Below are 15,223 nucleotides of genomic sequence, written 5' to 3' on the forward strand. Positions count from 1 at the left end.
GAGCCGATTCTGTTGCATTGGATAGTAAAACAGTATGTTTAAATACATAAACCAACATTGTAAGTTTGAAGACCTGGTCTATTAGGCTGAACGGCAAACCAGCTTTATCTCCCTGGCCTGGGATATAAGCCACTTCCTATCTGCTCAGCACTGGTACAGACACTGCAAGGGCAAGGCAATCCTTGGTGATGATGCATGTTGTTTTGTGTTACAACACAGACACAATACAATAAAGAATTAAAAAAGAAACAAACTTAAAGGGAACAAAGTTTTTTTTAAATTGCAAAATACTTGAAAATAATTGGTAAGACTATGATCAATGGACCATAATTTGTAGCAAAAAGAACAGTTGATCAAAGAAGGGAGCTTGCCAGAAATGAATTGCAAAATGTAAAGGATGTGACAGAGCTATATTTTTACTAAACAGAGTTGCTCAAGTTGGGAAAACAATACACCCTACTGAATGGACATATGAGTTTATGCCAATTGTTCACCCTAGTAGGATATATTTAAAAAACAAAATGTCAACCCCTCCACCTTTGTAGGTAGCATGCTTCATCATGGGGGTGCTGCTTTGCCAACAACTGTTGTTGGTATGTGGGCTCATCCAAGGCTTGTTTTTAGTTTGTTTTTTGGTGCCTGAGAAAGGTTGTTTAAAGTTTTATTAAGTGGAGAAGTTTAGCTATATCCATTTAATCAAATTTAAAAACATAAAACACTGGTTATAAGGTGTATTAGAAATCCTTCCTTCCTCGTCCTGCTTCTAGACAGCCTGTTTCATCTCTAACCTGTTGAGCTGGAAAGTCACAGGACTTTTAACAGTAAATGCCCAAGCCCATATTAGTAGGAGCTTATTGAAGAGACAAAAGTATACTACTTTACGAAGCACATGGGCCGTGGGCCGTGAGTCTACTGAGCATATCCAAAGTGAGAGTAGAAGCCAAAATTCTTGTGGCTAAATTTGGAAAGAAAATGGGGTGGTGGGACACAAGGTACAATGATTGATGAGGATAAAAGCAGTAATGTGTGCAAAAAGTAGACTGAAGGGGACAGGAATGAGTTTTACATCACCCTTATGGGAATTGTGTTATGCTAAAGGACAAATTCTGTAAATATAATACTGCATTCTGTGGAGAAAATCTCTCTGCAAAGCTTGATTTTTTTTTTTTCCTCCAAAGTTTGTCTACCTTCTCCTCATGATTTTTCACACACAAATTCGATAATCTGAGATTCGAATAGAAGTGTTTCACATTGTTGGTATGCTATTAGGGGCTTACCCAAAGTGAATCCTGAGCCGAGTGTGGGTGGCGTCTGCCCCACCTCCCCTTCACCCAACACTCTGAGGTGACTGTGATAGTTGCAGCATGACTCTAGTCCTCTGCACTGACCTTTTCATAAGTAGGTAAAGGTCCATTTGATACCTCATGTACATCCTGGTGCACTGGCTATTGGTCACCCAGCAGGCGCTCTTCAAAATAAGGTGTAAAATGACAGCCTACTTCTATCTGAACATGGGAGATCCTCCCTGAAACCAATAATACATGTGTATCAGCCTTTCTTTAGTCAGATTAGACTTAGACCACCTGTGCCCTGAAGCCAGTGCAAACTGGACACAAAAAGACTGGCAGGAGATCTACTTCTACCTTATCATGGAAAAAATATTGAATTCAGAAGCATACACAACTTTGAATAGCTTATCCTTTCTGCTGTGGCCATCAAAGCCTAATCTGTACTGACCCCTCAAACAAGTAACGGATATGTTAATTCATATTTCTATCCGCAGATTCCTCACCTTTTGAATTTTCACTAGGTGCCAGATTAGATTTGAAAATGTTCGAAGCAGCTATTCCTGCATACTGATAGGTGACGACATTGGCTGCACACCAACCTTGTGCCATTCCAGAAAGTGACAATGCCGAGCCATATAAAGACACCACTCCTGTGCGCTTATGTCAGTTTTCCTTGGAATTCTTCCACGCCCTCCGATGCAATTAACTGACAGATTGCAGTGATACAGTGCACAAAATATAACTTGGGACCTTTTTAGAACAAAAGGTGCACTCAACAGAACGGGGCAGGGGGTTGCAGTGAAATCTGTAGTTAGATTAAGTATCGGCAAGAAGGAGCTTTACCAAAGGTAACTAATTTCCTTTAATTGACACTTCTGATCAAAGGGTCCTCACCTCTTGAATAGATACCAAATTAATACCTCCCAAAAAGGAGAGTATCTGAAGGAGTGGACTTAAACCAGAAAGTCCTCCAGGACAGAGCAGGCGAAATGGCCCTACCTGCTGAATTGATTATTTCAACAGTAGTTCCTGAAGAATGTGTCTACAGACGCCCTTATAGTAGCCTGACCGGTGTCCAACACCAGACCACCTCCAGCCAGTGCTATAGTGGCTGTCTTGGCTGTGTTGGAATGATCCTGAAGGCTGTTGGAAGACTCCTTTTAGCCAGGGCATAGCATCTTTTTATGCACAGAACGATCCATTTAGGCAAGGTTACAAATTAAAAATGTGGGAAATCTGTAGTTGGAGGATGCACCAGAAGAAACATTATCTAAGGTAAATAGCTTGTTGGATTACCATGCTCCTATCAGATTGTGTACAACTCTGAGCTTTTAGATTTTGTTTTTACTCTGCCCTTTAGAAGAGTAGGAACTGGATAGGTTGACCTGGTGACGCTTTTTTGTTCACTGCATGCCCCATCCGCTAAAACATCTTGACCATGATTAGTGATTTTGGAGATAAGGGTGCCTAATGTGTGCTCCTCTGAATCCCCTTCTGTGCTGACCTCCACTTTGGTTCCAAACAAATACCAGGGGCCTCACAAATTATTTTATAGAACCCCATTGTATCCAAAGGCTTCACCCTGTCAACCTGTAAACCGGAGTTTGGGATCAGTCATCAATGTAAACCGTGTTCTCTGGTACCCAGATGGTTCAACTGGTTATAAAATCAGGAAGACAGGCAGGAGTCAGGAAGCCCAGAAACCACACCTGGGATGTAAAGGCTTGAAATGTTCAGGTCTTCCTGGGACTGAATGAGTAAAGGTATAGACATCCTACAAGGAGGAGCGGGTCAGTCTCTACCCAGTTGATGTAGAAAAGAATCTCTGTGGTCTTTCGTTCAAGCCACATGGATGCTGAGCAGCCTTGGTTAAGTCATCTGAGCCTTGTGTAGATCTTCCTGCCATCAGGGCAGACCTGCACCTCACAGGGTAGTCCAATTCCTTGTCTTTTACTAAGAATTCAGGGTTGTATACAACCTGACAGAAGCCTAGCTATCAAACAAGTAACGTTAGACCTTTGAGGTTGGATTGTTAGCACACTCTGTTACCCTGTACCCAGGTATTTTGTTACATGGAATCTCAGATTACCGTAGTAGACAAGTGTTTCTTCCCACCCCTTGACAAACCCTGGACATAAAAGATTTGCACCGTTGCTTGTGAAAAACCTAATGTTTAATACAGCTGGACTGAGTAGGTTATTTTGACAAGCCAATTATAAAGTTTACAAGCCTAATTTGTTCATGGTTAAGTGTCCTGTCAGATGCTTTTTAGATCTGATCGGTTTATTATGGAAAGTTAAGGCAAAGACAATGGAGCCTACTTATTTATTGTGAAAAACATATGTTAAATCCAGAGGCCATTTAAGGGTGGGTTTGTTATTGCTCTGTTAAAGCTTGCACACAGTTATTTTGTTACAGGGAATCACACAGATTACTGTAATAGCAAAGGCTTTGTTTGTTACCCTGTCTGACAAACGGGAAGGGTACTATGATAATCCTTGTTAAGACATTTTAGGAGGGATTGTAAAATGTTTGTCTGATGTAATTTTGTAATATTATTATTGTATGCCTGGTGGTTGCCTTACAAAAAAAGTATGCTCCGTATTGTAGGCCTGAGTTATTTATGGTGAAAATCCAATGATAATGAATATAGGCCTCATTGGTTCACTGGAAAAGTTGGTCATATTCCATGGGTTTGATTGTTCTCTTTCAATAAATAAAAACATGAAAAATCCATCCATATACATACATACCGTGTCTTTGGGTCAGCCTTCTTCGCCATTGGTGTGTTCAAATGCCATTCACATTGTTTCCTCCCGTAACATCATATAGCATGGGGTGATGGGTCAGCCAACTTCATCCTTTCCCCCAGGAGTGACTGCATTTAACCTGATAATCCAACTGAAAAGATAAGCTTCAGTACTTAGGCTAGTGGGCCAGTCCTTTAGTTTTCCATTTGCGCCTTTCAAGGGTGCTTTTCTGTTTCAATATATATATATTTGTATTTACTCTTTTTGGGAGCCCCCAGTAACTACCCATTGAGTGTTGTTGGGCCACTCATTTCATCTGCAGTGTGCCCCATCCTGCATGGCCACTGCTTCTAAACTGGAAAGCTCTCTTGAAATGCTATAGTACATAGGTTCATTGTTTTTACTTTTACAAGAGTGTGATGTTTACTGAATTGCTTACCGTGCTTATTTATTTGTTTTGAAAGTGCAGGTTCTCAAATTTTATTTAAATATATCGCTCAATTCACCATTGCCAACTTCCACTACTGGCACTGCCCTTCCGCTATTGCCCATGTCTGCTACTGTCACTGCATCACCTGCTGCTTCAATGAATAATGCCCAAAGCTCACATGCAGCAAGCAAGCACTTGAGAGGTGTTCAGGGACTTCTCCCCCTAAAATTATTTTGAAATAAAATGGAGTTCAAGGTTCAATCAATCAATCCGGGTTGGAAAAAGCGCAGCCACTCACCTGTTAGGGTCTCAAGATGCTGGGGGTGGTGGTGCAGCTCCGTTGAGTGCTGGGGTCATCCTAAGAGCCAGGTCTTGCGGTCCTTCCTGAACTGGTGTAGTGTGGGGGCTTGGTGGAGGTCGTTCCAGGCCTTGGCTGCGAGGTTGTATTTCAAAGCCCAGTTTTCACTTAAATGCGCTAAACAACAATTGATTCCAAAAGGACAGTAACTAAATATTACAGTATTTTCATGGTCCAGTTTGGGGGTTTGATATCTCCGACATGAAATAAGAGATGACATATGCCATATGAGAGCGCCTTCCAGTACATGAGTTCAGGGTGTGCACTGTCCAAAAACCTTTGTCAAAAAGATTGCTGTAGGGATTTCCACCGAGGTGGAAAGACTAGGTTTGACTTTGTGGGTTTTCAAGGGTGGTGTCTGTAGTAGTAATGCGTTGTGACTTATTTTTCCCTCTAGATCGAACAACAAAAGCAAGAACGGAGGCTGCTGCGGTTCTCAGCAGTGGCATATCACCATTTGTCTGCTCTCAAAATTCAAAGGAAGTTCAGGGTGTACCTCGCGCTGAGACGTGCCAAAAGGCACATGGATATTGTGGTCTTCATTCAGGTAAGTGCCTATGTCTGGCCATTGCTAGACAGCCACACAGTGACCACCAGTTTTCCCTTAAGATCATTAAATGTCGGAACATTAGCATGGGAGGTGTGTGCAATCGTCCACTTGTACAAAATTCTTCCCCCACACCAATAATATGTACATATTTTCATCACCTCTTACATTTGTTCTGTCACCGCTCATGCGTAATTGCTTTTAAATCTTTGTGTATAAACAAAATGTCATCCAGGAATAGATAATTTTGGATGAACTTTATTCAGAAAGTTTACTTTTGTGTCTAGTTGCCTCCGTCTGGGTCAGCTGTTTGTTTTTTATGTTGTTTGCCATCGGAGACTGATGGGGCTGTGTGAAAGTATTGACGTTCATAGTTTGAGTCCCAGTGAAGGTCTATCCGTCCGTCAGAGCTGATCTATTTGCCCTAGAGGCGCCCAGCATGGTGTCGTTTGAGGACTGTAGGGTGCTTGGCTGTGAGAGGACCATGTGAGGGAGAGGATAATTGTCGTGGTGTGCCTAGCATGGGATTCAAAGGACTTTTAACTCCACCCACCTGAACTGTTCTCTCCTGCTTTGCGCAGAGACCAGACTCCCAACAGCATATACGATTCACTTACAGAAAACACACTTCATTTACGAGCCGGGAATAATTAATATCTGAGATGTCCGGAGCCATTTGATTGGGAGCACAAGGTGGACCACTCTGTATGGGATTCACAGTAAGGGGGGGTGGTGCGTGTTGGTAACTGTCCTTTCCCTGATGTATTTGATGTGCAGTTGGATGACCGGCGATTCATTACAACATCCTTTGCCTTGTAGTGTCAGCAATTGGTACAAGGTTAGGATGTCGTACATCCTAACCTTGTACCAATTGCTGATGCGTCCATATGTAACCAAATGGATGTAAAGTTGTAGGAAAGTCTTGCACTTCACCTGCGATGGTAAATACAATGGTTGAATCGAACAACACATTGAAGTTCAATATGCTTTTGTTTCTGTTTTGGAATAGAGTTGTTTTCGTGCCAGGCTTCAACAGAAACAGTATTTGGATGATCGGTCCAAAATCATCAGACTACAGCGAGCAACACGATCGTGGTTGAGCCGGAGAAACATGGCTGCCTGCGTGATCCAGAGGCTGATCCGAAGCTTTCTATTAAAAAAACAAGAAGGAAAGATCTCAAATGGAGTCATTAAAATTCAGGTATCATGACAGATTTTCTAAGTCCGAAACTTAACATGCAGGTTTGTTCGTGGCACTTTGTCAAATAAGGTGGATCCGTTTGTCCTTCACTCCCCTGTAGATGCCCTTAATATTTGTATTCATGAACTGTGGAGGAGTAAACTATTTTTTAAAATTTTTAAATTACCATTCATGCACTTAAAGATCAAGTTAACACGAATGGTCCTGTAATGCAGCCTAACATAATGCGCGGTTGTGAGATACTCCCGCACTGCAGTGTAGTAGTAAAGAGTTAAGTCAGAATGATCATTGGCCTCCAGTTAAGCTCAAAGTCATTCAAAGGGGTGTGACAGCTACATGAATATATACCATAGCTTCATCTTGTCACAGCCGGTTCTGTGTTTTGTTTTTTTTCTTTTTTAAATCCAGACCTGATTTAAGAGAAGGAACGTAAACATACCCACATATAGGATTGCCTCGTGTTTTATGCTGCTAAAGCTTTTTTCGCTTAATGTTGTTGCCAAGGGATTAAACAATTTGTTGTTTGAGTGATGCCACGTACAGGCTTATTTCAAAGACTCTAGAGCCATGACCTAAACTCTCGGTTTACAGGTTCCTAATTCGACAATGAATGCCACTACAAACACAAGGAAGAGGAGGAGTTTAATGTTGGAGCTTTTTCTCCACCTTATTGTATGTTTGTAGGGGTCCTTTGATGGGGGAGCATTTAGCAAGATGGTAAACAAATTATGGGGTTGTGAAGGGTGGGAGAATATAGTAAAGGCTCAATTAGGGGGAGGATGCAATAGTATTTGTAATGTCCTAGTGACAAACACCTTAATGGTATTTCCACACCGGTTCATTTTACCAGAATTCATTTACTTTATGTGAACAATCAAATTTGAATATGCAGAGTGCAATTCATATGTACAAAAAGTGCTGATCAGTAAACAAAACAAATTCGCCAGCTAACTTTTCTTTCAAAATTAATAATTCCTAATTCCCTTTGTGCTCGTTTTGCCTTGCTCCATTTTTGGTGACAAAGATCCTTATTTATGGGTAGGATGATACCATTGTTGGTTTTAGTTGGATACAATTAAGTGGTCTGTAAGAGGCACCTTATTTACTGCTCTGCCCAATGTCAGATTGCAGCTTTTGCCTTCCTAGGTGTTGATGACCGTCTCAACAACAGCTTCTCAAACCTGAGGATTATACTACAGCACCACTCCCACTGTTTCAATGATCGCTGTCAGTTCTGATGCACGTACCTGCCTAACCTTGCCTTATTGCACTTGCTGGTTTGTATGGGATGGAGGATTTCTCCATGGAGGCCTGCTTGGGCATCTTCCCATAGAGCGTCAAGTGGGACAGCGACTTGTGAATGTTTCTTATAATTTATTTTTCTGTGCGCACTAATTGAATATGTGCAGGTTTAAGTCGTGTGTGTGTGAAAACAAGTGATAGCCTGTGGTATTGTGTGATGTGCAGAAAGAAAGCTAACCCCATCCCTTAAGGGTACTGATTTTCTTCTATATTTTGCAATATTTGTGCCAAAAGGTTCTTTCCTAACCAACTGTTCCCCGGTCCTCCAGGGCTTTTGTGACAGAGATTTACCTTTCTGCCATCCCTAGTGCTTTAAAGGGGATGAAAAATTTAGCTGATGGGTTCTAAAATAGGACATGGCCTGGAAAGTGAAAAATAAGATCCATTTATAAAAGGTGTGCTCTATAAGAATGTGTTGTAATACAAGTGCTTAGAATCACATTATCTTCCTTCTAATGCTCATGGTCATACAGGTCCTTTTCTTCCTAGCTCTGACCCTATTGAGTTGGCTCCACCTAATCTTTCGATCCGATTCTTGTCATCCTGGTCCTGTGTCTTGCTCTTCCTTATTCTCTTGATAATAGTTCTCATAATACAGTTCCTCTTTTTCTTACCTTTTCTGTACCTCTGTGTCTCGTTGTTCCTTCACCTGTATCTGGTCCTCCTGCTCGTACGGGTTCTACTAGTCATCATGATCTTGTTCCTCATGGTTCAGTCTTCTCCACTTGGTTGTCTGTTCCATGCTGCTCCTGCCAGTCTTCCTGGTCTAGTTTTTGGTCTTTCTCGTTGTTGGGTTTCTGGTATTTCTCATTCTAATCGTCTACTTGCAAAAAAGCTACCCAGTAGTCCCATGTCCAATCAATCAATCAAGTGTTTGTTAACCGCGACTACTCACCCATAAGGGTCTCAAGGCGCTGGCAGTGGTGGGGGGCGGGGGGGTGCAGGTTCCGGTCCATCAAGGAGGGGTCCGTCGAAGAGTCCGGTCTTGAGGTCTCTTACGAAGATGGGAAGTGATGTCTGTCTGAGGTGGAGCGTAAGGGCGTTCCAGGCTTTGGCCGGGAGGAAGGAGTAGGAGAGCCCTCCTGATCTGGTTTTTCTGGTGTGTGGGACCATGGCGTAGGAGAGCTTGGCTGATCGTAGGGTCCTTTGGGGTGTGTGGAGTTTGAGTCGGCTGTTAAGGTATGCTGGTCCGGTATCGTGAAGGGCCTTGTGTGCGTGGGTGAGCACCTTGAAGGTGACTCTTGCCTCGATGGGGAGCCAATGGAGTGTGCGCAGGTGCTGGGTGATGTGGCACTGTTTTGGCAGGTTGAGGACCAGTCTTGTGGCGCGTTTTGGATGTTCTGTAGCTTGCGGGTGAGGTTTTTGATTATTCCGGCATAGAGTGCGTTGCCGTACTCTAGTCTGCTTGTGACGAGGGCGTGAGTGACGGTCTTTCTGTGCTCGAGGGAATCCATTTGAAGGTCTTACATAGGAGGCGGACGGTGTGGAAGCATGAGGACGAGACTGAGTTGATCTGGCGGTCCATTTTGAGCTCGGAGTCCAGGATGATTCCCAGGTTGCATGCGTGGTCCGTGGGGGTGGGCGGGTTTCCGAGGGTAGGGGGGCACCATGTGTCGTTCCAGGCGTCAGGGTTTGGGCACAGGATGAGTACCTCCATCTTGTTGGTGTTGAGTTGTAGGCAGCTGGTATTCATCCATTTGGCGACAGCTTCCATGCTTTCTCAAAAGTTGTGTCTGGCGGTGTTGGGTTTGTTGTATAGGGAGAGGATGAGTTGGGTGTCGTCTGCGTATGACACAATGTTGAGTCCGTAGGTTGTGACGATGGTGGCGAGTGGAGCCATGTAGACGTTGAAGAGTGTCAGGCTGAGGGAGGATCCCTGAAGGACTCCGCAGGTGGCGTAGGGTCCGAGAGGAAAGGGGGGAGTCTGACCCTCTGAGTTCTGCCGGAGAGGAAGGAGCTGATCCAGTCGAGGGCCTTGTCCTGGATCCCTGCGTCGTGAAGTCTGCGTAATAGGGTGCGGTGGGAGACTGTCGAATACTGCTGAGAGGTCGAGGAGGATGAGGGCTATGGTTTCTCCTTTGTCCACTAGGTTGCGGATGTCGTCTGTTGCGGCGAGAAGGGCGGTTTCCGTACTGTGGTTTTTCCTGTAGTCGTATTGGGAGGAGTCGAGGATGTTGTGCTCTTCAATGAATGTAGCGAGTTGGCTGTTGATGGCTTTCTCGATAACTTTCGCAGGGATCGGAAGCAGAGAGATGGGTCTGAAGTTTTTGAGGTTGATGGGGTCCTCTGAGGGTTTCTTCAAGAGTGGATTGACCTCGGCGTATTTCCAGTCATCGGGGAACGAGGCGGTCGCCAGGGAGCGGTTGATGGTGTGGCGGAGCATGGGTGCGATGGTGTCGGTGGCTCTGTTGAAGATGTGGTTGGGGCAGGGGTACGTGGGGGCCCCGGAGTGGATTGACTTCATCGTCTTCAGTGTATCTTCGGTGGTGAGGGCTGTCCAGCTGTCAATCTTTGGCTTCAGGGTGTCGGGGGTTGTTGGCGGGAGTTCCATGTGTTCAGTGTCTTCGTCGAAGTTGTTGTATATGCTCTTGATTTTGTGGTGAAAGAAGGTGCTGAGTTTGTTGCAGAGGTATTGTGAGGGGGAATGTCAGTCGATTCGCTGGTGGGTTGGGCGAACTCCTTGATGATGTTGAAGAGCTCTTTGCTATTGTGTGCGTGTATGGAGATTCTGTCTTCAATCGCTTTTATCCTCGTATTTCTGATGATTTGGTGGTGGGCGTTGGTAGCGGCTTTGAAGTTGTTGTGGGCTTCTGTGGATTTGGTGTTCCTCCAGGTCTTTTCGAGGCGGCGGCAGGTGCGTCTGGAGACTCGAAGTTCGGTGGTGAACCATCTGGCTTTCTTGGCGTGGGTGTTGTTGTTTTTCTTGAGGGCGGCTATGGTGTTGGTGCTGTCGGAGATCCATCTGTGCAGGGTTCGAGCTGCTGTGTTGGGGTCGTCGTTTTCCGCTGTGGTTAGGGTGGAGTTGCTGAGTGAAGAGGTATGCTGGTCGTCGGTGATTCTGGTCCAGTTTCTTCGTGGGAGTGGGTGCTGGTGTCTGTGAGTGTTCCGAAGGTGAAGTGGACGCAACGGTGGTCTTTCCATTTGAGTTTGGTGGTGTGGCTGAAGATGATGGTGTTTCATGTAGTGAAGAGGGGGTTGAGGGTGTGTCCTTCTGAGTGCGTGGGCTCGGTCACGATCTGGCGAAGTCCAATGTTGTGGAGGTTGTCCAGGAGGAATGCGGTGTTGGGGTCCAGTTGGTTGTCGATGTGGAAGTTGAGGTCTCCCAGCAGGGTGTAGTTAGTGGATGTGATGGCATGCGGAGAGATGATGTCCGTGATGGAGTTGGTGAACGGTCCGCGAGGTCCAGGAGGTCGGTAGATGAGGGTTCCTCATGGGGTGGTGGTAGGGTTGGTCTGTATCTTGAAGTGTAGATGTTCCATCATGTCTGGGCTCATCTGGGAGTGTGCTCAGGCAGAGGATGGATTTGTGGACGATGGCGATTCCTCCTCCCGGGCGGGTGTGGCTGTCCTTTCTGGAGATCTTGTACCCTTGGGGAATGGCGATGGCTATGTCCGGTCCCGAGGTGGTGTTGGTCCAGGTTCCGGCGAAGAATGCTACGTCCGGGGTGGAGCTGTCGAGGAGGTCCCAGATTTCAGTGGCGTGTTTGTGGAGGGATCGGACGTTGAGGAGGATGCATTGCAGGGACTTTGGTTTGGTTGTGTTCTTGCGGGCGGGTTGCACTGTGTCCTGGTCTTGGTGTTGCAGGTGTGTCGGCAGCGGTGACCGCTGAAGGGTCCGTGGGTGTCGGCAAGTGAAGCTAGCTTGCAGTTGTTGTTGCAGCTTGGGTTGAGTTCGTGGAGTGCTGCTGATCCGTAGTGGTGGCAGAGCGGAGGTCCTGGGTTCCTGGCGCAGGTCGCGGTCGGGCGCAGACGGGCTTGCCTCAGGCGCGCCTACGGTGCCCCAACGGTCGCCATTAAGTAGGAGAGGGAGAGGGGGAGGGATGTGCAGCTGGGAGGCGGGGTGGGTTGCGGTGGGAACGGCGTGGGCGTGGGCGGGAAGCGGGGGGCAGAAAATTCACAGCAAGCAAAAGTGAATGGGGCAGACAGCGAAAATCACATACAGTGAGAGCAGGCAAACGGGCATTGTGAGAAAGTGCCCTCTTTCTTGCATGGTATGCACCCACTTTTTGCTGAATTGCTGATGTTCTTTGACTGAGTTTGCCCTGGGCTCCTGCTAATCAGGTACCCAGGGCCTATGTTCCTTCCCTAACACTGCATTGAAGCCTAAACCCAATTGGCATCCCTGGCCACATGTCAGCCCCTGGTAAATGGTACCACATGTACCCAGGGCACTGTGACCAGAGAAGACCTCCAAGGGCTGCAGCACTTATTGTGCCACCCTCAGAGGCCCTGTACCCTGACACTCACACATTGCCTTTGCAGACTGAGTGCCTTGATGCAGAACAAAGTGAAGAGTCGACATGGCACACATCCCTGCGTGCCATGCCCACAAACCACTGTCCTGACATACATCAGTCACCCCTATAGCTGGGTGCCCTATGCAAGTGGTGAGGGTACAGGTGCATGAGCCCTATACCCCTACAGTGCCCAAATCCATTTCTGGGCACTGTAAGTGCAGTGCTGCCATTAAAGAGTATATGGTGCTGGGCATTTGTCATTACAAACTCCACAGCACCATAATGGCTACACTGAAGACTGGGAAGTTTGGTATCAAACTTCTCAGCGGTACAAAACCCACACTGATGCTTGTGTGGGATTTAATGTAAAATGGCCAACAGAGGGCATCTTAGAGATGCCCCATGAAATTCGACCAACTCCTAGTGACCTAACTGAGTGGCTGCTTAAGCTGCCACCACCAGACATGTTTATGGACCCCTGAAGATAAGAAGGACGAAGAGCCGTGCAGAGCTAACAAGAGGACGACGCCCACTAACCTGGCCCCAGCCCTACAGGCCTGTCTCTCCTCGAACCTGCTCCTGCGAAATCCCAGCGTGTCCAGCAGCCAGCAACCTCACAATCTCCGGAGGGCCTGCCTTCACTTTCCAGACTTTTTCTCCCGTGAACACCGGATGTGTTTAAATGCAGCTCCTGGTGCCAGCCAGGAAACACAAATCCAGCCCACTCTGCACCCGCCGAACCCGGCCCGAGCTCGAGTGGAAAAACTATGAGGAGGTCCCCCCGGCGATCCTGACCAGAGATCCGGCGACCCCTGACCTGTCTCAAACCTACTGACGACCCCTGCAGCCTCATTCCAAAGGGACCCCCCTACCACGACCAGAACGGGTAAGAAAAGCCGATGTTCCAAGACACCCCTGCACCTGACGCCCCACGGCCTTGTGTGCCCAAACCAACGGTGCCTAACCAACCCTCAACATCCCAACGTACCCCTCGAAGTGCTGGTCGCTCCTGGACGATCCTAGTCCCCGAGCCTGCAGTGTTTCTTTGTCCCGGAGAATCTCCATTGAAATCAACAGGGCACCCGACCTCAAAACAGCACCCTGCATCCGGCCGCCCTAGTGCCGCTGAGGGTGCACCTTTTAGTGCTACTTTGGTCCCCAACTTGACCGGAGCTAAACCCTAGGAGCTTTGCTCCCACAACCCCATGGCCTGCTAGCCAGCAGCCGCCAACGGAGCCCCCCCTATCCTCCATAGGATAACATTGGGCCTTAACACTCTGCACCTGGCCGCCCTAGTGCCGCTGAGGGTACAACAACAGCCCATCACTGACCCTGGGAGACCCCTGAGTCTAACCCCAACTCCAAAGACCGAGTACTTACCTCGAAACCGATAACCTGCTTTTCCTCATAGGATAACATTGACACTTTTTCTCCCAAAAAGTTTCCAAGTGTCGACTTTTGAAAACTAAGAATTTTCTTTAAAAATCGCACAAATAACCAAAACGCATTTTCTCAACTGTTTTCAGGAATGGTCCCAGTGCTCAATCTGGGTATCCAGCACTGAGTAGCAAAAGTAACGTAAAAGTAACTTACCTGTGAATTGAATTTCCTTCCATAGGATAACATTGGTGGTGCTCTGTGAAAAAGTTTTCAAGTGTCAACTTTTGAAATACAAGAATATTCTTAAAAAATCATACATCTACCTAAAATGCATTTTCTCAACTGTTTTCAGGAAATATCCCAGTGCTGAATCTAGGATCCAGCACTGTTAGAAAAAGTAATCCGAAAAGTAACTTACCTGCAATATATTGTAAAAGCCTATTCATTCCAATGTACTTTATTTGCTAAGTGTTGCATACCACTGCTCCCCTGTAAATCAAAAAAGTACCAATCATATTGCATTTTTATTTTTTTTTTATTTTTTTATTTTTTTAAAGAAACCTTTATTGGACTTCATTGAGTTACAAACATGGGCCTACAACCCTGTGGGCCGGCCGCTAAGTAGCATGAAACGTATCATTCACTGTTATACAGATTGGTCAATCCGGGGAGCCCGTCAGTCCATCATCTCGCCCAATGAAGGCAGAAGCAACAATTGAATTACAATATGAAATACGGTTTCGGCTTCCAATTTAAAATAAGCAACATTACACACAAACAAGGCAATAGACATTGTAAATAGCAGGACGCGCTCCCCGGGGTAGGGAACCAATGATCAGCGGCAGAGAAGGGAGGGGGGCACGGGAGCAGAGGAAAAAGCAAACTATAACACACTCGTGACTTTACAGACGAGGAATGCTCGGCTAGGGGGACGAAGAGGCATCTAGCACAACAGCCAGTGGAGGGGCACAGATGTCTCCGCGATAGGCGTTCCACGGACCCCACACCCCCGTCCATTTCCGCGGCTTGCCTCTCGCTACAAACACCGTCTTTTCTCTAAACATGCACCAATCCATATTCTCCTTCCACACCGAGACCGTGGGCGGCCTCTGGGAACCCCATAACTGGGCAATGTTACGTTTGGCCACCATATTTCCCAAAGTCGCCCACCGCGTCTGTGCCACATTATAATCGTTTGGCTCCCACACATTCAGCAGGCATCTCCTAGCCTCTGGGAGCAGTGCAACGTGGGTGATCTCCTCCATTACCGCATGCACCCGACACCAAAAGAGCGCCACCTCAGGGCATTCCCATATAATGTGAAGGAAAGTACCCAGCGAACCACAGCCACGCTTACACATCCCATCCACGGAGAAACCCATGCGCATCAGGTGGGGACCAGTGACATACACTCTATGGAGTATCTTTAGTTGTACGAACCGAAGGCGGTCCGAAATTGCCACCTCCCGCGGGGAAGCTATTGCCGAGACCCAGTCCTCGTCATCTAATT

At 46.5% G+C, this 15,223-nt stretch overlaps 1 protein-coding gene across 2 annotated transcripts in view; it reads left to right on the top strand.

Moving 5' to 3' along the window:
• ASPM (assembly factor for spindle microtubules) overlaps positions 1-15,223 on the top strand; it is a 393,967-nt gene that overhangs the window by 256,131 nt on the left and 122,613 nt on the right. For both annotated transcript variants that reach the window (XM_085601843.1, XM_085601844.1), the window contains exons 24-25: positions 5,225-5,374; positions 6,384-6,575. In XM_085601843.1, the coding sequence (XP_085457969.1) occupies positions 5,225-5,374; positions 6,384-6,575 (342 nt within the window). The remainder of the gene's footprint in view (positions 1-5,224; positions 5,375-6,383; positions 6,576-15,223) is intronic.

The sequence above is a fragment of the Triturus cristatus genome, chromosome 4_2 (assembly GCF_964204655.1).
Source record: "Triturus cristatus chromosome 4_2, aTriCri1.1, whole genome shotgun sequence".
In the NCBI taxonomy this organism is placed as follows: domain Eukaryota; kingdom Metazoa; phylum Chordata; class Amphibia; order Caudata; family Salamandridae; genus Triturus; species Triturus cristatus.